This window comes from Lissotriton vulgaris, unplaced genomic scaffold (genome assembly GCF_964263255.1).
Source record: "Lissotriton vulgaris unplaced genomic scaffold, aLisVul1.2 SCAFFOLD_2723, whole genome shotgun sequence".
NCBI lineage: Eukaryota > Metazoa > Chordata > Amphibia > Caudata > Salamandridae > Lissotriton > Lissotriton vulgaris.
Genome location: NW_028245333.1, coordinates 213159 through 240808, shown reverse-complemented (window position 1 = coordinate 240808; position 27650 = coordinate 213159). Strand labels below are relative to the sequence as shown.

At 44.3% G+C, this 27650-nt stretch overlaps 1 protein-coding gene across 1 annotated transcript in view; it reads left to right on the top strand.

The window, feature by feature from the left end:
* LOC147666476 (uncharacterized) overlaps positions 1-27650 on the top strand; it is a 139687-nt gene that overhangs the window by 65579 nt on the left and 46458 nt on the right. Inside the window, exons 11-14 of the mRNA XM_086949061.1 lie at positions 6440-6523; positions 8129-8212; positions 23106-23189; positions 25960-26073. Coding sequence (XP_086805187.1) covers positions 6440-6523; positions 8129-8212; positions 23106-23189; positions 25960-26073 — 366 coding nt within the window. The remainder of the gene's footprint in view (positions 1-6439; positions 6524-8128; positions 8213-23105; positions 23190-25959; positions 26074-27650) is intronic.

Here is a 27650-nt window from a genome sequence, read left to right as displayed (position 1 = left end):
ACCCTGTTAATATCCAGCAAGCAGCTTATTACCATTCCCTAATACCAATACACTATCTGTGAAATTATCCTCTGTCTTCTTTACCAGGAAACTTTAGTGTGAGGTTACAAACTACTCTCTATTTATAGTCAATTGCTCCTTACATCAAAGCCAAAACACAACCCTACAAGTGAACAACGGATTACACTATTTTACATTCCATAAGATCCATGAATCCATTATATCTTTAGCACTCATACTTCTGGTAATCTAGCTTTCCAGTTTAAGGTCCACTGATAGCGTTTCCTCCGCTGTGTAGCCAATTTAATTTGCAACGGTGGGTCTGTGTTGCTAACCACTGCTAATTCGAGAGCCAAACTTACATCTACAAATAAAAACAAAAATGTCAAATGTTTTCATTCTTAGTGGACCATTTACACCCCCTCCCCCCAATTTAACTTCTTATCACTCCCAGGTATACTCTCCACTTACTGGCTATTATGTTTATTCACCGCTGAAGTTGTCATGATCGTCTAAAGAGGAACCAAAGCTACTTTACGGGTGCTATATCTTTCCACAACTAACCGTAAATTATTGGCTCTATTCAAAAGACGATAATATTTTTTTCCAGCTGTTGTTTTGCCCCCTTGCACCCCTTTGCAGTTAAAGTTCCTAAGACATCAAGCATGACTTGACCTTGATTCTGTTGGCCTTCGCCCCGCCTCCACTCATGGTCACGATTTGGCTCCCTCTGGTGTCAACCATATTCAAATGCCACCATGGGGCCTTCTATGATATCTACTGAAGCACCAGGGCCACAATAGTCTGGAGAATTCAGGTTGACATGATAAAAAATGCAAAGAACAGGAAGGTAACCAAGGAGGAGACATAGAGCCATTCGCAGTTGCAGTGCCTCAACAGCCATCAATGGCCAGTGTTGCAGCAAAACAACATTAATGTGGCTTTCTTCAGAGATCGCATCACCTTTGTGGGAGGAGGCAGGGAGTGAATTTTGTTTAGAGGAATGTGGTGCAGGGTCTTGCACCAATGTGTTATACAGACTGTTTAGTTGTGTAATCCACCCCTGTGTAAACTGTGCCATAATCTATCTCCTTCCTTTTCCTTCTCAAACCCCTGAATGAGGAGGCAGACACTACAGGTACCTCCTCGTGGATGTGTTTTCCATTAAAGCAGATACCTTCTCGATTCAGAGAAGCACAAGGGTCAGGTTAGCCATAATGTCTTATTTTTAAGTTTCACAAACAATTTTCTGTAGGAAGACAAGTTCATGTTGGTAATGTTGAGGTTAGCAAAGCGCATATTCAGCAGTATATCATTGCAGGGGTGTTAAACAAAATGAATGCAAATGGAAGTCACCATGACTAGCTAGCAGTGCATTCTGTCTCTTTGATGCCTACCTTTCTAACCATAGCATTCTACTTGTTAAGATTGTCCCTTTCTGTAGCAAAGTCACAGTCTATTCATCAGCAATTGCTGTACGTTATCTCATTAGTCCCGTGGAATGGCTGTTGACCATCCTTCACTCCATTCCTAGAACAGGGCTAAAGATTGTCCTGTAGCTGCTCAGAGTAATGACCATCCATTTTCCCCTCCAGGATGGCCTGAGGTGAGATATCTACAATGTGATCCTAAGGAGCACTGTAATCTTGGATGGTGGGGTGCAGAGCTGCATAGCACACATCTCCAACGAGATGTATGCAGACTTGCTGTGCTAACAAGAGAGAAGAACCTTCTAATAGGAGAGCATTTTAGGCATATATGGCCTCGGGTAACTATTGTCATTGATGCTTCCATATTGAACTTGGGAATATGTATCGGGAACATTGGTTTTGGTTGTTTTTGGAAATCACTATAGTCTAGAGGTAGAAACCTGCAAAGCCTCCTGAAGCTGATAGCTATTTATTTACTGTTTTTATTTGTTGAAGAAACTCATATAGAGAGCACCTGGCAGCATGTGCTGTGGAGCACTGTGCAATTAACAAGGAAAGACTAACAGTTCAAAGGTGGCTAGTGATAGATGACATGTTGACATGATTTGGTAGGAATTAGCCATTGCAAAGGGATTTATAGAAAAGTGTAATGTGGGGTAGAACATGCTCTAGATTAGATTCAAAGAGGTGAGCCTTTGGGGCCTTTTGGAGGAGAGGCATGCCAGGATTTAGTGCTGTGGCTCCAAATTCATAGTTCTTGACATGAAAAAGCTTGGTTAAGAGTTTTTTTTCTGGTCTTGGAAATCTTTAGAGATGAGATTTGCTTCTGTACATTTCCTCCATGTAGGAAAGTAAGTGATGTGCTGTGCTTTGTACATTATATAATCCATTTTAAATATGATTCTTGCTTCAGGGGTAAGGCCATGAAATTCCTTTAGAATGTTGGTAGGTATTTGACTCTGGCTGCCTTCCTACAGATGTTACAAAAACTGATTGGTGTGAGTCTTAACCAACAATGGAGCTAAATGCTCCATTCATCAACTGATCAGAAAGCAGTCCTCACTTTGGAATGTGGGATTCCAATTGATCCAGATTGTTTAAGGATGAGGAGGTATCTCCTTGAGCTCACACTGTTCCCTCTATAGGGCCTTCCATGGAGAGCATGCTTTCCCAGCATAATGGGTGAGTGTTTTATCCAGATGTCCTAACAGTATGCCTTCAGGTTAGGAGTTGGAGCAGGTCACATTACACAATAAATATCATGCTGTATGCTAGGCATTCTTTTGGGAAGGCTCTCATGGTATAGGCCTAGTTGCTTTAGAGATTCAACAAGTCTTTAAGTCATCTGGTTCTAAATGTATTCTGTTGTTTCTTCCCACTATTTTGTCCTCACTTTTGTGAGGCTTGAAAAGTGGCTAGACCTGATGTCTCAGGCGCTTGTTTATAGCCGATACTTCATATTCAGTGAGACGTGCACACTTTCTCAACTAAAGCCACTCAGTACCACTTAGCACCATTTCTAGAGTTGAAATTATTTGTAGATCCAACTGACTACTAGTGATATCTAAAAGATGATAAATAAGTGGGAATATGTAGAATCATCAGAAAAAAGTATTTCTGAAGATAAGTGATGTGTTATTCTAAAACCTCACAGTCTTTTCCATCGGTTTGCTTTTTAGAATGTGGTATTACTGATCTCTGTGTATTTGCACCCCTCCCTCAAAGTATGTTAGCAAAACCTTCTAAATTGTGGTTTTGAGAATTTCAAGACATGATGACATTTAGCTCTCTACTTCTTGTAGTTAGAGCCTGTGAAAATATTTTTGAGCCATGTAATATTTGTCATAGTCATTACTACACTGCTTGACATTTTGCTAGCACCTGTGCCAAACATTCAGGTGCTGTAAAATGCAGGTTTACCTACACAAGATGGCTAAAAGAAATGGGCACAGTAAAGCAAATAAATATAAGCCATCAGTACAGTTTCCAGGTATTTAGCAACTTCCTTGGTGATAAGTAATATATTTTTTATTTACATCAAGGCTGTAGGGGCAGAATGTGAATTAAAACTGAACTGCAATTGATCAGACCCATAAATAGTCTGCCGCCACCACCACAAAACAGATTAAGGATAGTTAGATACCTAAACTGATGAAATAGCGTACATTGCCCCAAGAATCCTTTTTTAACACAGTCACCTGATTCATAAGCGCCTTGACAATATCCACATTCTGAATTTCATCTCATGCATTGAAGATTTCCAGCCAAATCAGTGCTGTAAAGGAATGTAAACAGTTAATAGTAATTTCAAACTTCACCAATGCCTCTCTGCAAAGTACAGTGACTATGCTATCCGTTGCCTTTCACACACACTTTTGCATGATTTTAATAGGTTTTTTTTTGCAATGTTGTATTGCGTGCCCTAAACTGAAGCATGTAATAATGGCTTTGGACCTAGGCATTTTTGATCATAAGCATAGTTTTGCCTTGCATCCCTGACACAGACCATTGTATAATTTGTTTTGCTGTATTACATTTCAAATTCTGGGGTCTTGGATCTGCCCACGTTGTGAGGTAGGTTTAAGTGTGCTACCGAGGTTCCAGGTGCTTTATGATTTGAGTATGCATGCTTAGCAATGTAAGTTACAATCTTCCCACAAATTAAATATTTTCATTGTTAAGTATAGTACAAAATTATTAAGGACTAAAAAAAGAAAATGTGCTGTACATTAAGATGTTTAAAGAGAAACAGTTTCTTTTCTTAACACAATAGTTACCTGTTTTGACATGTTTGGAATAATTATGTTTGTGTTTTAACAGTTATGTTTTTAATCCCAGTAGAAAAATATCTCCGTGAGGCAGTTATTATTTTCTCCCTCGTTTTAAAGTAAAACCAATGATACCTGTATATTTTCCGTTTTTCTTCACTATAGGTTGCAAACATGTCTATCCACATCAGCTGCTACATTGGAAGAAACCAGAAACTGTGAAAGATTCTGTTGTTTCTTTGGTCACCTTTGCTGCCATTCTTAGTGACCGGAGTCATGGGAACACAGTGGTCTTGTGGGCAATGTAGTATTTGCCTAGAACTCCTGTACATGACCAACCAAAATGCCCATGGGTGATAATTCCCTGCCATTTTCAAAAATGTTAATTTCATTGTAGGGTACTTTAAAAAGAAGGTGTCTCCCCTTGGCAGTCTCACCTAAACTCTCACTCTCTCCTGAAATCCTAAACAGATTGCTGAGATTACTATTGAGCTGTGTAATAACTAACATCCTTTTTTAGGCAAGACATTTGTTGAAGTGTGCTCAGTGAGTGTGGTAATTATTGTTAATTTGAGCATTCATATACAGCTTCTGGCGATCTGTGAAGCCATGTGTCCTCTTACAAGTGTCCCTTAATAACATCCTTCTCTTCATTCTGTCCTGTCACGCTGCCCAGACACTACTTGTGTGTGTGTATGATTTCTGCGGCCACCGTATACCTTTAGGTTCTTGCCCTTTTTTTCTATGCGTTCCAAGGTTTCACACTTTCCAGTAAACACCAGTGTGCTTCACTTCTACCATGCCTTCCCTTATAATTCTGTTGCTAGTATTACATTGTATTCCTCCTAACATTATTCAGAAAAACTTATGATAGAAGCCAAGAGAACTCTTCTCTGCTTGTTTTCTTAATCCAAGACCTTTGGAATTGAAGATGTTTGGAGGTGCAACCGTATCTCCTCATATCTGTAGAGTGCGCATAATATGTCTTGGACATTATGCTCGCATCTGACATCTACTGTGATTTGCAGGGCACTAGTTCAAGGCGAGCTCAGCCTTTCATCCTTCCCAGGTCAGGTAACCTGTTGTTTACATTGTTTAGAAAGAAGATACCTAAGGACAATTGGAAGGCCGACATCAATGAGCATATTAATGGAAAAAATGTAATCCTATGTATAGCCCAGTTAGTGGAGGTATATATCTTAACCTTAGTTTCAACCAACAATAAGCACTGTTTCATATATCATGAACATCAGCACGAAAAGTAAATTGGTTGTGAATGGCTTTGTTGTATGTTTGTGATGTGTGTTAAAGACATGACTAACCTTTCCCTGTATTGTGGAAATGTATCAGGGTTGGCTGTTTATGAAAAGAGGTTATTGACCCGGTTAATTAGGTGGTTGAAAAATCTGTCCATTCCTCGCCAATCGTGGCAATTTTGAATGATATGCTTACCAGCTTGATGTAGCGGTGGATCATGGAACTGAGGGAATAACCAGAGCCTAAACATTTGGATATCAAGAAGAACTCCAGTGGTTGAAGATTGATTATGTAGACTTGACACTGTTTTCTAAAAATGAGTAAATGTAAGGGCAGAGAAGAAAATATCTGTTTACACAGTGATTGTACTAGATGGCAGACTGGCAGTTCGGGCTGGACTGTTCCCATGGGGAGCAAGGCCAAGAATGATTTGCCTATGGCTAGGTCCAAACTCGATTTGCGAGGTGATCAACAAACCGAGGGATTTAGGCACAGATCTCTTACTGGGGGTGAGTGTTTGACATTGTTTAGCATTCTGCTCATCAGTTGTTATCTTTTCACTGTTCCAGGATAGACCAAGCCCTTGTTCCACAGTTTGGTACATTTGTATGAAAATAATGATAATATCAATTTACATTCTTTAAGGGAAACAAAACCCTTCTTTTCTTATTATGGTCGGAGCTAAGCTATCTATGTACAGTGATGTCCACCATAGACATTCAGTGCAGAGCCTTACTAGGTATTCAAAATAACCAAAGTCTATGTAAATAATTTCCATTGACATTTGTTAGATGTACATTTATCTTAACAACAAAACAAAAAATCTGGCATGGATCGGTCCCTTGACGTCCCTGATTTAAATAATCATAATTTTATTGCAAAAGAAAAGAACATCTGGAAAAAATTCGAGTTCTGCAATTGTATTTTGATTTCTTCTTTCAAATTGAGACCGGCAATAAGAAATTATCATTTTATCTAAAACAGGTCGCAAACTTGACATTTCAGCATCAGCTGCTTGAACAGGAGAAAGAAAAAACACTAAAAGAAGCAGAAGAAAATAGGGAGCAGGTGAGAAAATGGCATTCTTGCTTTGTTCAGAAATATATGTGTAGTGTAAAGACTGGTGGTAGCTGACCCTTTAACATCGTCTTAATGCAAGTGACAGCATTTGGAGGCCACTCATCTTTCAAATACCTCACAAAATGTATTGCATTAGAATCTTGAATTGTACAGCCATTTTGTATGACTTGGTTACCGGAGACATTGATATTGGATGTGCATTTCGCATTGAAGAAAAAGCCTACAACTACAATGGAGAGAACAGCACCTTGTTTGTCTGACGAGATGCCGGTACAACCATTTTAGCGAAACAAAAGAGGATGATGGACGGAGCGTTTGAGCAAATCAAACACTCACCCCCAGTCAACTGATCTGGGTTTAATCCATCACCATTCTTTAGCCCACTCAGCCACCCCAGTTCAGACATGGCCATATGCAAATCAGTCTGACCCTGTGCCTCATGGGAACGGTCCAGCCCGAACTGCCAAGCCATGTCTTCCCTGGACCGGAAACATGCATCCTGGGAACGGTTTCGGATTCATAATCCTCATCAGCCAGGCTATCTTGAATCCAGTGGCAAAGTGAGTAAGGGACTCACGTCAGGGCGAACAAAGCGAAACAAAGCTATTTTTGCACCGTAAAAGGTAGTTCAGTATGTTACAAAACTTGAAAATGGGGGTGCTTTGTTGTTTCCCATCTGCTGACAATAGTGTTGCTTTCTCCTGTGTCCTGGTAGTCTGACCTTGAAGTAATACCCACATATAGGTTTGGCACTGGGCTACTGCTAACCAGCATTTGACATTTGTTGAGAACAGGGACACCAAGATGCTGCATACTGCTTCTGTACTTATACATTTGTGTGTTATTGGCAGCATCCCTACTGGTTTTCTTCTCGCTTTCATAACGTCAGCCTCATCCTCAGCTTCTGTTCCCTGGGCTAGAGCATTGTTGTGTGACATTAGATCCAGACGATCTTATGTGAGGTGGTGGACGAACCATTGAGATCAATCTTTTTTCAAGGGTTTTCATCTTTGACCTCAATTTTGTTTCCATGATACTACATGTTGTGTAGATACTAGTGTGGAAAAACAAAAGGACTTGCATGATTAGGTTTTCTTCGCAAACGTTTTCTGTATATAATGCATCCTGCCTCTTTGAATTGGAATGGTCTCCTTAGTCGTGTAAATCCATCCCAACATTTATGAACAGAATATGATGCCAATGCTTTGTTTAGGAGAAAATCCACTTTGCAACTAGACACTTCCACCTACAAGGAAAGTTCTAAATTACTGTTGTTGGGGAAAAGACATTCTAGATAGAATATGGTGCCCATAATAACAGTGAGTCATCTGGTAACCTTAACTAATTCTATATGCGTGTTCCACGTTAGAGTGTGAACTCAAAATGCATTGGAGGAATAGTATAACATGCAGTATCAATCTTTTGAGCAGTAATATTAGCTATCTTTGTTTGTGTTGATATTATGGCAAAATAAGTACATGTGAGAAAAATCTGTGAAACATTTTTTTGTATGCTGAGCATTTTTGCTGCTAATTTATTTCTTCAAGTGGAGACTAGCGCTGTATATGAATGTTGTGTTTTCATTCAAAATAGGTTGCAACTTTAGCATTTCAGCTGCTGCAGCTACAAGAAGACAAAAAGGATGTACTTCAAGAAGTTGATGAAAATAAAAAGCAGGTTAGCAAATGAGAAGTGGTTGGTGGGAGTGCAAATGTCTATAAATAAGATTAAAGGACTGTAACAGCAAATGTGTTGATTGTGTCAAACTATGTACATTACTGTCAAGTTGCTGATTGGAAGCTGAAATCATAGTGGCTCAGACCATGGCTAGCACTAATGGCTCCCAGTATGCTTGAGTAACAAAGGATCTGTAATAACCGCAGTTTTCTGCAGTGCTGATGGGGAATCATGAGGTTGGAAGTTAATGGACAGTGTGCCCCAAAATGTGTCAGAGGCAACCAAAGATTAGTTCAACAGCAATATCAATACGGTCAAGAATAGATAAAGACGACTTGCGGAAAAGACAGAAAGGTGATAGGCTAGATATAGCTGTAGAATATCACAATTAAGGTGAATCACAAAGTAAAAAGATGCAAAGCTTTTAGAGAAAGGAGCATAGAAAGTACCAAAGATGCACATGTGAAGGGGAAAGGCGAGGTACGGATTGTACATGCACAAAGAAGCCTCCCAGGCATGTAAGGTTCCCAGGCGAGGACTAGACGGAATAGCAGCATCATATACTGCTCATTCTAGATTGTCCAAGATAGTCGCGGAACCTATGAGGTGGCAATGTAAATGGAACTGGTGAACACCACTTTGGGTTGATTATGGTGTGCGCAACAAGTAATCTGCAATTAATTCTTCCCCACATTAACGCAGATGGCAAGACAGACCTAGGAATCTCTACACTCCCTGACCACCACTCTTAGCACTCCACCACTGGCTTCGAATAGTCAAAGGTTGCCTAAATACTAAGCCACCCACACTGATTCCTGTTACCACTTCGAGCGATCTACAGCTATCAGCCTTCGAGATGAGTCCTTATAGTAACAGAAATTTTACAGCATAAAATCTCTTCTAGATTCACAAGCTTTGCACAATTCCGCCATCTAATTGTTATTTAGAATAAGCATGCTTGTAGTATTTGTGTCTATATATATATATATACATACTCTGCATACTCCTACCATCTAGTTTTGGGCTTGGACATTTGCAAGTTGTTTTCCCTCAAAGTAGTCTTTCGAGTCTAAAGATATACTAACGCCTGCTTTAGTTGGGAATGTACATGGGCATTCGGCTCCATTATTAGATAGTTTTTTCTGCCATTGTGTTCGGATGTGTACCAGTCTGGCTCCCTGTTCAGCGCCTAATCGTGCACTATGCTCATCTCCGGTTTCTTTGAGACAATCTTCATGCAATCCTGCGTCCTCACTGCCGACGTTAATCCAACCCCTCCAAAAACGTCAGCGCATTCAATTGCAGCCTAGGACCCTTTTCGGGGCCTCCCTCTCCTCTTCACTGCTACCTTGTGGTCGACAATGCTGGGTTAGTGATGGAAGGGACTGCCTCCCAAGAACTGCCCCCAGTGTCATTCCAGTTCAGGTGAACTGACCACCGCCAGGTCTGCAGTCTGAACTCAGTGATGACTTGTGGGACGACTACAACATTAATGCCCTTGGTGACCCAGACCCTGCCTCTATACAGCTAAACTAACCCTGCTGGATGATGCCACCTCCTATCACAAGGACATCCACAGAGCAGGTACATACCATAAAGTAGACATGCATGTCATCCAGGAATACGATGACTTCCTTGTTGAAACTCTCTCCAAAATACAGTCTACCACTCTACCCTCTAGTTTCTTCCTATGCTAAAGGGAATGGTGAAGACTGCACCAAGACATTCCAGGTGCCAGTCAAAGCCCAGGTGGTCATAGGCACAGGTTCAAGACTGATTTGCATATGGCTGGGTCTAAACTGGAATGGCATGGTGAGCAAAAAAACGATGGATTTAGGCCCAGATCTCTGTACTGAGGTGAATGTATGACATTGTTCTGCATTCTGTCCATCAATTGTTCTTTTTGAATTGGTCATACTGAGAGTAGACAATAAGTATAAACCCTCGCCTAGTGACCCGCCTTACATGTGTGGGCATGGCCCACCTGATTTTCCTGGTGCACAAGCACGCTAATACTTAAGGTTAATGAATTTCCACTGTTAATATAAGAAGAGCAAAAAGATAAATGAGCAGGAAAAGAGTGGCAGTGCCATCAGCCGCACATTGGCAAATTGCAAACACGGTGGGCCTGCCCGCCAGCTACAACAGATCACATTGGAACGAATTAGAGGAACTCCTCCAGCCCCTCCCTAAACAATGTGAACAGCGCTTGTATGGAGCTTGTGTCTGAAGGCATCACCACAATCCTCTTCGCTCTCGACTTAGCCAACAATGCGGCCAGAAGTGTTAACACCAGTATCCTCGTCTGCGTAATGTTTTGCTCAGTGTCTCTGGTTTCAAGCCAGAACTCAAATAGCTAAGCTAAGGGAGCCTCCTCTACCAAGCATTACTTTCTTTTGTGGGAAGTTCTACAAGGTTTTTCCCACATCAATGGTTTTACCACAGTGGGAAGAGATCATCTCCGACCAGTGGGTACTTTCCATAACACAACACAGTTACTGCCTGGAACTTACTGCAACCCCATCAAACATGCCATCTTGAACACACACTTTTTCCCTCCGTGTAGAACACCAATCAATCAATCAATCATATCATTTGTAAAGCGCACTACTCACCGTGAGGGTCTTAAGGCGCTGGGGTGGGGAATGCTGCCACTGCTCGAAAAGCCAGGTCTTGAGGAGTTTTCTGAAGGTCGGCAGGTCCTGGGTCTGCCGTAGGTGGATGGGGAGGGTGTTCCAGGTCTTTGCGGCGAGGTGGGAGAACGATCTGCAGCCTGAGGTCGCTCTTTGGAAGCGGGGGACTGTAGCGAGGGCGAGGTCGGCGGAGCAGAGCTGGCGGGTGGGGGTGTAGAAGCTGAGACATCTTCCGCTCAGCGGCCACCAAAATCATCTGCGGCGTTCCTCAAGGATCCTCGCTCAGCCCCACCCTCTTCAACATCTACATGAGCCCCCTCGCAGCCATCGCATGCCAACACAACCTAAACATCATCTCCTACACTGACGAAACCCAGCTGATCCTCTCCCTCACCAACGACCCCGCCACCGCCAGAGCCAGCCTCCAGGAAGGAATAAAAGACGTCGCGGAATGGATGAAGCTCAGCCGTCTGAAACTGAACTCGGACAAGACGGAAGTCCTCATCCTCGGACCGTCCCCCTCCGCCTGGGACGACTCCTGGTGGCCCCCTGCACTGGGCACCGCCCCCAAGCCCATGGACCACGCACGCAACCTGGGCTTCATCCTGGACTCCTCCCTCACGATGACCAAGCAAGTCAACTCCGTCTCGTCATCCTGTTTCAACACCCATGCATGCCCCGAAAGATCTTTTGGTGGATCCCCACCGTAACCAGAAAGACGGTCACCCAGGCCCTCGTCACCAGCCGATTGGACTACGGGAACCACAGCCAAACTACAGAAAAGACTCCAGCGCATACAGAACGCCTCTGCATGACTCATCCTGGACATTCCCCGTCACAGCCACATCTCTGCCCACCTGAGAGTCCTGCACTGGCTTCCCATCAGCAAGAGGATCACATTCAGGTTCCTCACCCACACACACAAAGCTCTCCACGACATGGGCCCCAAATACCTCAACAACCACCTCACGTTCTACACCCCCAACGGCCAGCCTCGCTCTCGTCCCACGGATTCGCAGAACCACCACCGGAGGACGATCTTTATCCTACCTGGCAGCCAAGACATGGAACTCCCTCCCCACCCACCTACGGCTAACCCAGGACCATCTCTCCTTCAGGAAGCAACTCAAGACCTGGCTCTTCGAGCAGTAGCAGCACCCCCCCCCCCCCACCCCCCTCCTCCCAGCGCCTTGAGACCCTTGCGGGTGAGTAGCGCACTTTACAAATGTGCTTGATTGATTGGTCTGTTGAGGTACGTTGTTTCGGTGTTGTGGAGTGCCTTGTGTGCGTGGGTGAGGAGCTTGAAGGTTATCCTCTTGTTGACCGGGAGCCAGTGCAGATCTCTCAGGTGGGGTGTGATGTGGCTGTGGCGAGGGATGTCGAGGATCAGGCGTGCAGATGCGTTCTGGATGCGTTGGAGCCGTCTCATGAGTTTGGCCGAGGCTCCTTCGTAAAGGGCGTTTCCATAGTCCAACCTACTACTGACAAGGGCCTGGGTGACTGTTCTTCTCGTTTCAGTGGATATCCACTTGTAGATTCTACGGAGCATGCCGAGGGCGTTGAAGCAGGAGGAGGAAACACTGTTGACCTGTTTAGTCATGGAGAGGGTGGAGTCGAGGATGACCCCTAGGTTGCGTGCATGGTCGGTGGGTGCTGGAGCGGTTCCCAGTGCGGTCGGCCACCAGGAGTCTTCCAAGACCGAAGGGTGGGATCCAAGGATGAGGACCTCCGTCTTGTCTGAGTTCAGCTTCAGTCGGCTGTTCCTCATCCATTCAGCAACGGCCTTCATTCCTTCGTGAAGGTTGGTTTGGGCGGTGTGGGGGTCCTTGGTGAGGGAGAGTATCAGCTGGGTGTCATCGGCGTAGGAGAGGATGTTGAGGTTGTGCCGATGGGCGACGTGGGCGAGCGGTGCCATGTAGATGTTAAACAGAGTTGGGCTAAGGGATGAGCCCTGGGGTACACGGCAGATGATCTCGGTGGCTTCGGAGCAGAAAGGGGGAAGGCTGATGCTCTGTGTTCTGCCGGAGAGGAAGGAGGTGGTCCAGTCCAGGGCCTTCTCTTGGATCCCAGCGTTGTGGAGGCGTGTTCGTAGTGTGTGGTGACAGACCGTGTCGAAGGCGGCTGACCGGTCCAGGAGGATGCGGGCCACCATTTCTCCGTTGTCCAGCAGGGACTTGATGTCATCGGTGGCGGCGATGTGGGCAGTCTCTGTGCTGTGGTTGCTGCGGAACCCGGACTGGGAAGGGTCCAGGATGTTGTTCTCCTCGAGGTAGCATGTCAGTTGTTCGTTGACGGTCTTCTCGATGACCTTTGCCGGGAACGGGAGCAGGGAGATGGGCCAGAAGTTCTTGAGGTCCTTGGGGTCCGCCTTGGATTTCTTGAGTAAGGCCTTGATCTCGGCGTGCTTCCAGCTCTCCGGGAAGGTTGCTGTCTCGATGGAGGTGTTGATGACTTTCCGGAGGTGGGGTGCGATGGATATGCTGGCTTTGTTAAAGATGTGGTGTGGGCATGGATCTGACGGAGATCCGGAGTGGATGGTGTTCATGATTTTGATGGTGTCATCGCCGTTGATGTTGGTCCAGTAGAGCAGGCGGTTGGTGCAGATGGTGGTCGTGGGAGCGGAGGTCTCAGTGGTTGTCGGGGCGGTTGTTGCGTTGAAACTGTCGTGGATGTCTGTGATCTTGCGGTGGAAGAAGGTGGCCAGCGAGTCGCAAAGGTCTTGCGAGGGTGGGACGTCGTTGGTGTTGGAGCTGGGGTTGGAGAGTTCCTTCACGATGTTGAAGAGCTCTTTGCTGTTGTGCGCGTTGTTGTCTAAGCGGTCTTTGAAGGAAGACCTTTTGGCGGATCTGATGAGGTGATTGTGTCTGCGGGTGGCATTCTTGTGGGCGGCGTGGCTGTCCGGTATTCGTTCACGGAGCCAGATCTTCTCCAGCTTTCGGCAGGTTTGCTTGGAGGCCCGGAGGTCTTCAGTGAACCAGCTGGCTTTCTTGTTGGTATGATTGTTGGAGGGTTTCTTGATCGGGCAAGGGTGTTGGCGCAGTCGTTGATCCACTGTCTGAGGTTGCGGGTGGCGGTGTCGGGGTCGGTATGGTCGGCGGGTGGGTTCTGGGCGAGGGTGGTGGTGGTGGTTAGCTGGTCTTCGGTGACTTTGCTCCAGCAGCGGTGAGCCATCTGTTGGGTGCAGTGGTGCGTGATGGGTTTCTTGAAGGTGAAGCAGATGCAGCAGTGGTCGGTCCAGTGGAGTTTGGTGGTATGGTTGAAGGAGACGGGGCTTGCGGAGAAGATGGGGTCAAGCGTGTGACCGGTGGAGTGGGTGGGTGTTGTGACGAGTTGTTTGAGTCCGAGGTTGGCTAGGTTGGCGATCAGGGTGGTGGAGTTGGTGTCGTCATTGTTTTCGAGGTGGAAGTTCAGGTCCCCAAGGAGGATGTAGTCCGTGGAGGCGAGGGCGTGTGTGATGACGAAGTGAATGTATGACATTGTTCTGCATTCTGTTTTGGAAAAAAGGGGGGGGGAGAAAGCACCAGGTTACGTGCAGAGATTATAACCACACAAGTTAGACGCTGAACAAATATTCAAATTCTAATCAATATTTGTATGATTCTTCTGTTTAATTTTAATCATTATATCAAAAAAGATTTTGTTCACATTTTATGTCTGTTTTCTAAAAAAAAATACATATTTTTTAACTTGGCAAAATACATTATATTTCATCTAACCCTATACACTTCTAATAAATTACAATCACAAATAAATCACACAAAAACGATCAGTCATCTCTTGGAATACAGAACCAATTCCTCTTCAACGCGTTTCGGCGGTTAGCCTTCCTCAGGAATTCTGTATTTTCTATGTGACAATTGATACTGTTGAATAGAGAGACTGGGGTGAACGTCTTGTAATGTTCCAAGATACAACTTCAGAGAGACATGTCCAATTGATTACTGGGGATCGTGCTGGTTAGCTGTAGTAGTCTGTTTATAATACAGATCTAGCGAAAGTAGGTAAGCAAGAGAACGTCTTGTTTACTGTGGACCATGGAGACGCTTTCTTCTTCTATGACTGTGAGCTGGTATCGTTTGTTTGTTTTAGATGAAATGCGCCTGGTAGCGATGTCTCTCTCCCGACTCCATGAGCGAAATTGTTGAACAATACGCTAGCTCTGTATTATAAACAGACTACTACAGCTAACCAGCACGATCCCCAGTAATCAATTGGACATGTCTCTCTGAAGTCGAATCTTGGAACATTACAAGACGTTCACCCCAGTCTCTCTATTCAACAGTATCAATTGACACATAGAAAATACAGAATTCCTGAGGAAGGCTAACCGCCGAAACGCGTTGAAGAGGAATTGGTTCTGTATTCCAAGAGATGATTGATCGTTTTTATGTGATTTATTTGTGATTGTAATTTATTAGAAGTGTATAGGGTTAGATGAAATATAATGTATTTTGCCAAGTTAAAAAATATGTAAATTTAAAAAAAAAACAGACATAAAATGTGAACAAAATCTTTTTTGATATAATGATTAAAATTAAACAGAAGAATCATACAAATATTGATTAGTACTTGAATATTTGTTCAGCGTCTAACTTGTGTGGTTATAATCTCTGCACGTAACCCGGTGCTTTTTCCCCCCCTTTTTTCCAAAAAAGTATATTTTCCTTACCAGGGTTCATCCTGTTATTTAGGGGCCCCTTCTTTTCATACATTGTTCTGCATTCTGTCCATCAACTGTCGTTTTGCACGAAGTCGGCGATGGAGTCGCTGAACTGTGGTCGGGGTCCGGGCGGTCTGTAGATGAGGGTTCCTCTGAGGGTGGTGTTGGGGTCGGTGTGGATCTGGAAGTGCAGGTGTTCGGCGGTGCTGAGGGTGTCGTCGGTGTTGGTCGAGACTCTGAGAGTGTTCCTGTGGACAATGGCAATTCCTCATCCCGCTCTGTTGGTGCGGTCCTTGCGGGTGATCTTGTAGCCTTCCGGGACGGCTATGGCTATGTCGGGTGCCGAGGCGGGGTTCAGCCAGGTCTCCGTCAGGAGGGCGACGTCTGGAGAGGTTGAGTCGAGTAGGTCCCAGAGTTCAACGGCATGTTTTTGGGCGGAGCGGGTGTTGAGAAGGATGCATCTGAGGTGGTTGGGTTCTTTCCTGGTCAGCAGCATGGTGGGGCGGATGCTTGTGAAGCTGCAGTTCCGGCAGGTGAAAGCTCAGTGGGTGCGCTACGGGGCGGCCAGGAAGCAGGTGTGTGATCGTCCTGTGTTGAGTGCCTGGAGCGGTCTGGCATCGTAGCGGTGTTGGGGGTCGTGGCATTCGTGGTGTCTTGGGGTCCTGGCGCTGGGCGCGGTCCAGGCACCAGCACCTTCTTCAAGAATAGATCCAGACAGTTATCCTCAAGAGCACAATATAACCAGTGCCATTACAACATCAAGGCAGGGGAGAATACTTTTTTTATTTTCTCATCCCATAGCGGGACGGATCTCTAACGCCAATTCTAGATCTCAGGCCTTTCATCATGTACTTCCCCTGAAAACACTTCCAAATGGTCACTCTGCAGCATGTCTTCCCTCTTCTCCAGCAAGGTGACCTTTAGACAGCTTTACATTGAATTAACACCTACTTTCACATACCCCATCCTCCCAGCACATCGGCCCTACCTAGAATTCATGGTAAGCATTATCAATTCAAAGTGTTGCAATTTGGGGTCACTAATGTCCAGAGTGTTCACAAAATGTCTCACAGTTGTAGTCGCCCACCTCCGATGGGGCGGCATTCAAGTATTCCAGTACTTAGACGAGCGACTGATCAAGAGTGCAAACAAGCAGCTCTACCTCACCCATACCCAGACAACTATTTCCCTCCTTCAAAAACTGGGCTTCACAGTAAACACTGTGAAGTCCCACCTGCAGCCTTCGCAGATTCAACCCTTTCTAGGAGCTGTACTAAACACAGTTACCAGCAAAGCATATCTCAGTCAAGCAAGAGTTCAGGCCTTCCAGCAACTACTGCTTCTTTTTCAGCCAAATTGTCAACTGACAGTCAGAACAGTTATGCCCCTTCTAGGAATTATGGCACCATGTATAGCCATTTCTCCCCATGCCCACCTACACAAACGCCCTTTTCAGTACTGACTCTCAATGCAGTGGCCACAAGCAAAAGGTCACTGGGAGGATCAAGTATCATCATAGGCCAGAACCCATCGCTCTGTACAGTGGTGAAACAGCAACAAACTGTTTCAGTGCCAGCACTTCATAGTCCCAATTCCGCAGTGGTTATCAGCAAAAATAAATCCCCATTAGGGTGGGTAGAGCATCTTCGGGATCTGACTCTCCACATCAGTTACGTCAAGCTGCTGGCCATCCAGATAGCGCTCAAGGCATTCTATCAGCAGATTCAACGCAAAGTAGTCCTTATAAAAACTAACAACATGTCTGCCATGTATTGTCTTAAAAAACAAGGCGTTGCTCACTGACCACAAAAACTATCAGTGCTAGCGCATATCATTTGGCATTGGGCCATTCACCATCAGATACACCTCCTGATGGAGTACCTTTCAGGAATGGACAACGATTTTGCATACCTGCTCAGCAGGAAGTGTAACAAGTCTACAATTGGGAACTCCATACACAATTCTTACTCCCGTACATCTGCAGTTGGGGGTATCTGAGAACCACTGACAAATCTGACACCTCAATATAGCTCCAGTCCTGAGGTCCTAGACTTAGCTGTCTTAACCTCCCTCAACAATGAATGTCCAGCCTCAAAGAAGCACAGCGACCCACTGTGCGGGCCCGCTATGCCACTAGGTAGAAAAGGTTGGTCCACTACTGAATTTCCAATCATATATGCCCTCTTAAGTCTCTAATCCAAGACATAGTCTGTTACCTTCTTTACTTACAAAAATCAGGCCTCGCCTGTACTTCTATATGTCTGCACCTGGCTGCTAATGCTGCCTTACATGCAGAGCAGGGAACACACTTCCTTGTTCAGAATACCTGCAGCCAAGTTCTTCATGGGCGGTGTCAAACTTATTGAACCTCCTAGAGTACACTCCACCCCATATGGAACCTCAATATCCTCCTAACCAGACTCATGAGTCCCTCTTCTGAACCTTTAAGTTCATGTCCCTTACAGGTCCTTCCCTGGAAGGTGGTAATTCTTGTTGCTATCACATCCCTACAGCCTGGTAATGAGCTGTAGGCCCTCGTTCTGGAGGAACCTTTCTTTCAGGTTCACAAGGACAAGATTGTCCTCAGAGCCAATCCAAAATTCCTTCCAAAGGTGATATCTCCTTTCCATCTCAATCAAACCATTCAGCTTCCAGAGATCTTAACTTAACTAGACTCTAAAGCAAAGAGGGCACTTCACACTCTTGATGTTAAGCATGCCCACATATACTACATCATAGAACAAAGCCCTTCCATTAAATTCAGCAGCTACTTGTCGCCTTTTCCAAATCGCACAAACGGTCCTGCCCTCTCCAAGGCAGCATAGCTCAATGGCTTGTCAAATACATACAGACTTGCTATATCAAAGCTACAATACATCCACCTGTTCTGCCCAGTCCACATTCTACACGAAAAGAAAGGAGCCTCTATGGCTTGCTTGGGTAACATACTGATAGTGGACATCAGTAAAGCAGCTACCTGGTCCCTTTTACACTTGTTCACTAACCCCTACTGTGTGGTTGTCTTAGCATGCCAACGAGTCAAAGTTGGCCAGGCTGTCTTTAGAACTCCTTTTCAATCTTCTAGCCACAGCTTATCTGACAACTAATTTACAGTCTATGCAGAGCATGTGCAGACAAAGTCACACATACTATGAACAAAACATGTTACTTACCTTGTAATCATTAGGTTGTATCATGTTGTGCTGTGGGATCACACGCTCCCACCCACCACTCCGGAAGCCTTTGGTTGTTCCAAAAACATAAAGTTATCTCACTCCTAAATTTCTTACCGTTTGCATGGTTACTATACTTTTATATTTTAGGCTCAATCTTTCTGCTCACTCACTGTGCAGAAAACAATCCAAGAATGGGTCCAGTGCGTATGCCCATTGCCAGCCAAAGGAGGAGTCCCAATACCTCATGGCCCGAAAGAGCTTCTTCGAAGAAAAACAACTTGCAGACGTCCAAGCTCAACACTAGATGGCAGAAGTATGCAGAGTATGTGAATCTAAGCACTACATGATACCCACAGATGCTTACAAGTTAAGTAACACAATGCTTCATAGGTTAGTGAGTGGATTTCGACATAGTGGCGGCCCTTGTATAGTGTCGACCATAATTCCACAATGCCCCTGTGTGTGCGCACCAAGATAGATTCTTTTTTTTAGCTGTTGGATGGGGTAATGCATCAATCGCGCTCCCGGGTATTCACTGACGATCGTCGAAGATATCTCATAGAAGAGATAGAAGGTGCTTAAAAAAGATCATATGGATCTATGCTTCATGATAGAGTTAGGTTTCCTCAGGGTTTGTTAGAAATAGTTTTGACGTAGTCTGAGAACTGTTGGAAAGTGCCTCTTTGTGCATGGTTGTCCTCTAATTTTTGCCTGATGTTGATGCTATTTGACTAAGTGTGTTCTGGGTTCCTGAAACCATGTACCCAGAGCCTATGTTCTTTACCTAAAACTGTACTGTGTACTTCCAAATCGGCACCTCTCTGGCCACATGTAAGTCCCTTGTAAAAGGTACCGTAGGTACCAAGGCCCTGTGACCAGAAAAGGCCTCTAAGGGCTGCCGCACTTATTGTGCACCTTTAGAGGTCCTGTACCTTAACATACACACCCTGTCATTGCAGGCTGAGTGTTTTGGTACAGAGAAAAGTGAAGAATCGACATGGCGCACATCCCTGCGTGCCATACCTACAACCCACTGCCTATTGCATAGGTCAGCAACCCCTCTAGCTGGGTGCACTATGCCACTGTTGAGGGTGAGGTGCATGAGCCTTGTGCCCCTACAGTGCCTAAGTCTATTCTTAAACATTGTAAGTGAAGTAAAGCCATAAAGAATATATGGTGTGCGAGCTTGTCATTACAAACTCCACAGCACCATAATGGCTTTACTTAAATGTGGGAAGTGTGGTATCAAACGTCTCAGCACATTAAACCCACACTGATGCCAGTGTAGGATTTAAGGAAAAAATAACTCAGAGGGCATCTTAGAGATGCCCCCTAAGAAATGACCTAACTCTAGGTCGCCAGCTGCCACCCCCAGACATGTTTCTGGACCCCTGGGTCGAGAGCCTCCTGCTCCTGAGGTCTGAAAATAAAGCGCATCCTGGGCAGAGCTGCCAAGCCTCCTCCCCCAGGATGAGCAGGGTCCACGAAGGGGAAACTTCGAAGGCTTGCTGCCTTTGTGAGCTTACCCAGCCATTTGCTGCACCCAGCAACTGGCCCCCACTGGTTCTGGCCCCCACTTTGGGTGGTGAGAATAGGCAGGAAAACCAAGACAGGAGGAGAGGTGTGCTCACCTTTGCCAACCCCACCCCTCAGGTGGTGGAGGCGAGGTGAAGCACAACTCAGTCCCTGCCAGCCAACCAGAGTGAGGCTTATGCCCGCTCACACTGGATGGTGGCATAATAGGGGGTGTACCCACCCCAAGGAAGGGACCCATTGGTCCCAACCTGTGCCTACCTGAAAACCCCCTAAATCTAATATTTAGGGGCAACCCCAAACCTTGCCTCCTCAGACAACAAGAGAGGAAAAGAAGAATGACCAAAGAGCCGCGCTGAAGGTAGAAGAGGAGGACACCAACTGACTAGGGCCCTGCCCTACCGGCCTGGTCTGACCTCGACCTGCTCCAGTGGAATCCTGGCATGTCCTGTTGACAGAAGCCCCCAGAACCTGGAGGACCTGCCCTACCTTCACTGAAAATACGTTGTCTCCCGTGAGCACCATATTTGCTCACCAACAGATGCTGGCTCCAGCCATATCAGCGAGTCTGCACCACTCTGCACCAGACCCCTCTGGCCCGAGTTCGAGCGACCGAGCACCACAAGGAGGTCTCCCCGGCAATCCTGACCTGGGATTTAGTGATAACTGACCTACCTCAAGTCTCCCGATGACGCTTGCAGCAACTTTCTAGAGGATCCCCCCGACTGCGACCGGCGCGGGTAAGGACAACCTGACGCCAAAAGACACCCCTGCACCCGACACCCCACGTCCTTGGGTGGCCCAACTGACAGTGTCCCGGCATCCCTTGACATCCCAACTTACCTCTCCAACTGGTGGTAGCCTCCAGAAGGTCTTCATTCCTAAGCTTGGCTTGCAGTGTTTGTTGAAACCGGAGAATCCCCATTGAAAACAACAGTGCACCTGATGCCAAAACAGCACCCTGCACCCGGCCGCCCCTGTGTCACTGTGGGTGCACTTTGTGTGCTAACTTGAACCCCACTTGGCCCTGAGTTTAAATCCTGGAGCTTTGCTTCCTCAACCTTGTGGCCTGCTCGCTAGCAGCCACCAAACGGAGGCCTCCTATCCCCCTTTGGATAACATTGGAACTCAGCACTTTGCACCCAGCCCCCCTAGTGCCGCTAAGGGTGCTCTTGGAGTGCATCCTTGACCTGGAGGTAACCCTTGTTATAACCCCAGAAACTCAACCCTCAAGACCATTTACTTACCTGCAAAACAATAACCCCATTTTTCTCCATAGGATTTTATTGACTGTTTTCCTCTGAAAAGCGTTGAGGGTGTTTTGTATGAAAACCTAAGAAACTGTGTTTTGATTGAAAAACTGTTATACTCCCCTTTTATCCAAGAAATGTCCCAGTGTGATATCTAGGCATATCACACAGAGTAGAAAAAGTAATCTGATAAGTAACTTAAAAAGTTATCTGATTAATAACTTAAAAAGTAATCACAAAGTAATAGCCAAAGTAACTAAAAAGTAATTTAAACTGTTTCTGAACATTTGACCTACCTGTATCTACATTCAACTGCATTCAACTGTATTATCAGAAAAGTATTATTTTTACTTACCTGCACCAAATCTGGCTTGGTTCTAAAAATGAAATATGTTTCTACAAAACAATTGGTCACAGTTCAGTCTTTGAGTTTGTGAAATCGTTTTTGTGTGAGTGCGTACAATAAATGCTTAACACTACCCACCTGATAAAGCCTTACTGCTCGCCCACACTACCACAAATAGAGAGTAAGGTATTATCTAATTTTACCTCTGTAAGCCTTTGGGGATCCACTGGACTCTGTGCACACTATACCCCACTTTGGTATAGTATTTACAGAGCCAGCTTCCTACAAGAACCATAACTAGTCAGCATGGAATCTCAGGGGTTCCTCAATGTCTTGTTAAAACATGAGCACGATCTTTCAAATTCTGCCCGAATTGCCACCAAAAGTTTACTGTGAATAGCGAACATCCAGTCTGTATGTTCTGTCTCCCTAGCAACCATAATTCAGAGTACTGCTTCCCATGCACACTTTCTAAGCCGAAGACCCTTGTGCAAAATTCGAGCACATTGGGCCACAGCAGACATGGTGGGGCTGTTAGAATCAGAAAAGTAGCAGAGGTGTGCTCGTCGATGGAGGAAGTGGGTTTCTCTGAAGGAGACGTCCTGGCAAAGGAAGCTCAAGGGGAACATAAAGATTGGGTCCTAGAAGACAGAGTGGAGGTCATTGAAAGTGACCCGAAACCTACAGTGAACCATGCCCGTAAATCCTCAGAGGGGTCCAAACATGAGACACCCAAGGTACCGCCTATGGTGCCCAACCAGACACCCTGGTGCAAAGCTGTGACACTGAAAATCAAGCCTTTGATGCACAAAAATGGCACAGTACAGATTCCACAAGTATAGGCAGCAAGGAACAAATGGGGGGTTTAGAAAGGGAAGATTATGGTGTGGCCATGTATTATAAGGAATACAATGTCTGCCTTATGGACATAAAAAAGGTTACTACAAGTTTCCTTCGAGGCATCTCACCTTAAAAATATCTCCTTGGTGACTTGGAATATCTTTATCACGTATGGCAGGTGGGCTTTATCCCACATACATTACAAAAACTAAAAACATGTATTCAGTGTACTCCTATTTTAATTGAGTTTCTTTTGCTTTTAAAAGAACTACATTACAAGATAGCGGATGTTCACGATTATGTAAGCAAGGCAGGATCTATGGAGGGAAAAATAATATTGCCCAAGCCAATAGGTCCGCAACTTGTGGCAAATGAGAGGTCTATTGGCTTTTTCCAGTGGCTATTTTTAAACATGGCAATGCACCATTCTAATGCTTTTTCTCTTCTGTAAACAGGTAGCTGTTTTGACTTTGCAGCATCAGCGATTGCAGCAGGAGAAAGAGAGCCTTCTCAAAGAGGCTGAGGAAAGTAAGAAAAATGTAAGAACCTTCAGCATGACTTTTCAGAGTGGTGTTTTTTGCATATTGTAACAATATGGCCACATGAAGACAACTGAAAAAGCGCCCTTTGTTGTGTGACAGTATTGTGAATCGCATATGTTGATGTGTAACCTAAAAGATGAAAAGCTGCAGAGGCAGAGTTGGTCCCATGCTCCGAGACGGTCATCACTTACTGGAGCTCCAGCTCCCTGTGCAGCCTGCTGGAAGCTTAAAGAAGTGGGTGGGGTACTCAGAAATGCTAAACCACAGAGAGGGAAGACACTGGTGCTCTTCTGTTTGCAGAGCTAGATGGTGGAGAATTAGTTTCAGAAAAGTTTTTCGAAAAAGTAGAATGACCAATGTCTTCTTGAAGCGAGTCTTCGGACTGTTTATTTTGAAATTCAGAAGTACTTCAAGCATATTCAGAGTAACTTGCAGGTGTTTGACCTAAACTGAACTGGATACCTAGGTGACCAATAAGCAAGATAACAAGCATGACATGCTTAGGTGCAATCGCATTACATGTTTCAGTCCTATGCCCCCTATGATGAGTGCCGAACATCACAATGACATAGGTTTTAGAAGGACAGTTGCCTCAGGACATCTCTCTCATACTCCAAGCAATTAAGAAGGTACTTGAAACCACGTCCAAACTTTCTATACTTGGAAGAGGACAACAATTTCCAAGAGTTTTACAACTCCATTAGCCAAATTTAGAAGTGAGAAGATTTCATTAGGGTCTTTATTATGCATGTCCAAGACTTCCCTGACTTTTCGGGAAGGAGAGGGAATGAGAAAAGGGATCTTGTAATCGTTGAAGACAAAATTGCTCCGCACCAATGCTGCTCAAGACATCAAAGTAATCAACATATCTAGGCTGACGGTGGCACTCAAGAGATCGAAAGAGGAGGCACCCAATATCACTGTCCGTGCAAATGAGGAACCCCAGCTAGAATACAAAGATCTTCACAGTTGAAATGACAAAAGAGACAGATGATAACATCATACGTTCACAAGTGGCCTACTACCAGGTGTCTCTTCACATATGCAATGAAAAGATTTTATGCCACTTTTTAGTATATACGAGATAATAAACTGTTACAAGTACTAGGCCAACGTACATTGTCCTCTGTACGGAACTTTAGATTGCAATTTTCCTGATGTGGCCGGGCACATTCTATTGTGCTCAGCTGTTCACTTATACAGCTCAACTATTTTCCCTTCATCTCCCCCTTACCCTTTGGTGATTTCATCTCTCCCTTTATGTTCCAACAATACTCTGATTTTTAAGTTTAGAGATTCTTAACGTAGGTATTTTGAACAGTACTGCCTTTACTGCTCAAACAATCAATGGTTTATTGATAACGATAAGAATCATCTTCTGTTCGCCAATTTTGGCACCATGCTTGGGAAGAACGGAATGTTTCATTCATTGTAGCCTAAACTCTCTCTTGCTAAGTGGTTGCGAGGATGCTCCATGTTGGTTGAGTCAGACGGTAATACCGCGCCTCCCATTTTTCCAAGTTTCCTATTGACAGTAAGGTCTTTGTTTTGTTGGCTAAGGGTCTTCATGGTGCACATTTTGGGAATTGTATGTTCTCCATACTGGATTGTATCTTTTCTCAAACCACTGATAAATCAAACAATTACAGTGGATGCCATTTTTGCACCCGAACGGGGCATTAGAGAGTCACTTGCCTCTGATGCTGTGTCTATAAAGAATCCTGGTGGTCCTTGCATTTTTTTCTTTATGGAAAATATGACATTTACCACCCTCCCTTTGCGATAGCTCATATGCTGCGGTTTGATTCATCAACCTTTCTGTACCACTTGATATTGTTATGAGTTTGTTCTTTATATTATTTGTTATTAGGCAACCAGTGCATTCAGGAATGCCAGTGGTACAGAGAAAAGTGTTTTCAAGGTTTCTGTTGGACAAAATGCCTGAAATTGCCTGAAATGCCTCAATATTATCCATTTCGTAAGATGCGTAAAGTGTCTAGCTTGGGAATGTTCGTGTTGTTAAGGTTAAAGTGAAATTAGTTTAGTCCTGCTACATTGCTTTCTAGTGTGTTATGGGTAAAGACAAGTGTGCCGAAGGACTTTGCTACAGAACCCTCTCTCTCATAAAGCATTCAGAGTTTTATTTTTTTTGTAACAAATAACTCAGAAATGGTTTGTGTTTTCACTTGGATTGATAAGTATGACTTTCTTGCACCTCTCTCTGATGCTTAATTTAGCAAAAGATTTCTCTAAAGCTACCTCAATAGCTGCCAGAGTGATCTAAATGTTTTCAATTCTAGTAAGAGGGTGCATTTTCCCCTGGATTTAGCGTTGCCTTTACTTGTTCTTCTGAGCCATAATTTAGAACTGGTGCAGTGGTAGGTAGGAATTATATGCAACATTATTGGTAAATTCAATGTATTTCTACAGCTTGAAACGACAGAATGGTATTCAAGCAACTGAATGGTATTTTCATAATTAGAAACCGCAAATGCTGTGGGTCTTTGCTTTTAAATAGGAGTTAAAGGCAAAAGATTGGATTGAAAGGTAAGTTCTCATTTAAACATGCAATAGATGTTTTATTAATCTTTATCACTAGTCTGTAACTTGTTTTTTATTGTGCTGAAAGATCATGCTCATTTGTGCAAGAGATGCCAATGTGGTCTTAATTGCTTCTTTATAAGTGATATAATTTGATTTGTCTGCGTAATTAATTTACCGCCTGTACATACAAATGTGCTAAATTGTTCATTTATTTATTTGATAGCTTTCAAGAATGGATTCTCTTCAACAAGAAGTTAATGTACTGAGGCTTGAGAAGCGGTCCTTGGAAGACAAGTGTCAGACTTTAACAAAAGAAGCGAAGGACTATGCAGACCAGGTATTAAATAGAATTTGTAATTTCCATAGTGACTGTGCATGCTAAGAAAGATGTGACTGCATAAATCTTTTCTTCATTAGAAATCTGTTGACAGATGTTGGTAGAAGGAGGAATGTCACAATCAAAGAAGCAGTGCAGCTTTTTAGCAGAAACTTCCAGCTCCATCAATACTGCATTGCCTTCTAGGTAGTTCATTTTGAGGAGCGAAGCAGTGATTTTCTTTCCAGCTGTTGTTTGGCAAAATGAGGGTTCATATCAGAGACACTATAACATACTGTTGTCCTCCATTTCATAACACTTCTTGTCTAAAGGGACTTCTTTTTTTATATCTTTTAATGGTTCTCAAGTTAGAACAACCAAAAGCAGGTTAGATTCACAAATGTATGGGAAATCCTAAAGTTGTAACATCATGCTGATGAACACAAACAAGGCTTTTAATAGATGGGTAGAACTGTGTATCCCAACAATATGTATTTCGGTATAATCGGAGTCAACTATGTTATGCGACTCCATTGCATTATCCCCTCCCTGTCCTATAAAAGCCTACCTATGTAAGTGTTAAAGCTATAGAAAAGGTATTTTCTCTTTTTGTCGGGGGTAGTATCTCTGTGGATATAGTAACACCAGCATACCCAGTTTTCTATCAGAGGGATCCCACTTTTAACGTTGCATCTCTTATTATTAATTAAAAAAAATTAACCCCTCTGCTGCAGCCTCTTCCTCCCCATCCCTCAGCCAAATTTCCTTTTTGGTGTATTTGGATTTATCCATGATATAGCTATAGATAATTTTGGTTGTGTCATTGGCAGCGTTGTTGCTTTCTTTCTCATTTTATTTTTTGTGGGTAGTGGTGAGCCATCCAATAACCATACTTTCACAGTCTGAGACTTTTTAGCCAAGTGTTTGTTTCTTAAGTATCTGTGATCTCATCCTAAATCTAGTAGTTCTTGGTGCAGTTTGACGTGTATGAATGGGGGCAAAGGTTGTTGGCAATTAGGACAATCCCCTGTATGATTTTTTATTTTTTGTAGCAGGCTGTGGACATGCAGGTGCAGTTCAGGAAGTGAACTAATTTAACTTAAAGAGTGCGTCATCTGCAGCGGCGTCTAGGTGTTAGGCTAAAGCTGAACTGCATTGGCAGACTGGTCTCTGCCAGCCTACCACCCGAGACAAGGTTTTGACTTCCCATGGCCTTTGCTCTTAGAAGGTCATAACAAGGTTTGCATGGGAAGAGGGTCTTCACACTACCCTCGCTCAGGATAACCTGCTGATTAGCATTCCAAGGCACAGGAGCTTCAAAGAAATTCAAATCTGGCTTCCCTCACAGGAGAGGAAGCCAACCTCCTTTGCCCAAAGCCCTTTGGCACCTGGATAGGCAGGAAAATTAGTCAGTCAGGTAGGCATGCCCACCCCCAGGCTAGTACCACTGCTAAGGTGGACTAACTGAAGAAAACACGACCTTTCAGAGTTCACCATCTCGGTGATGGCAAACTTAAGAATTCTGGGACAGGGTTATGCCCACTTCCCACAGGAACTGGTCATATAAGGAGTGTGGTGACCCCAAGGATAAGTAGCCC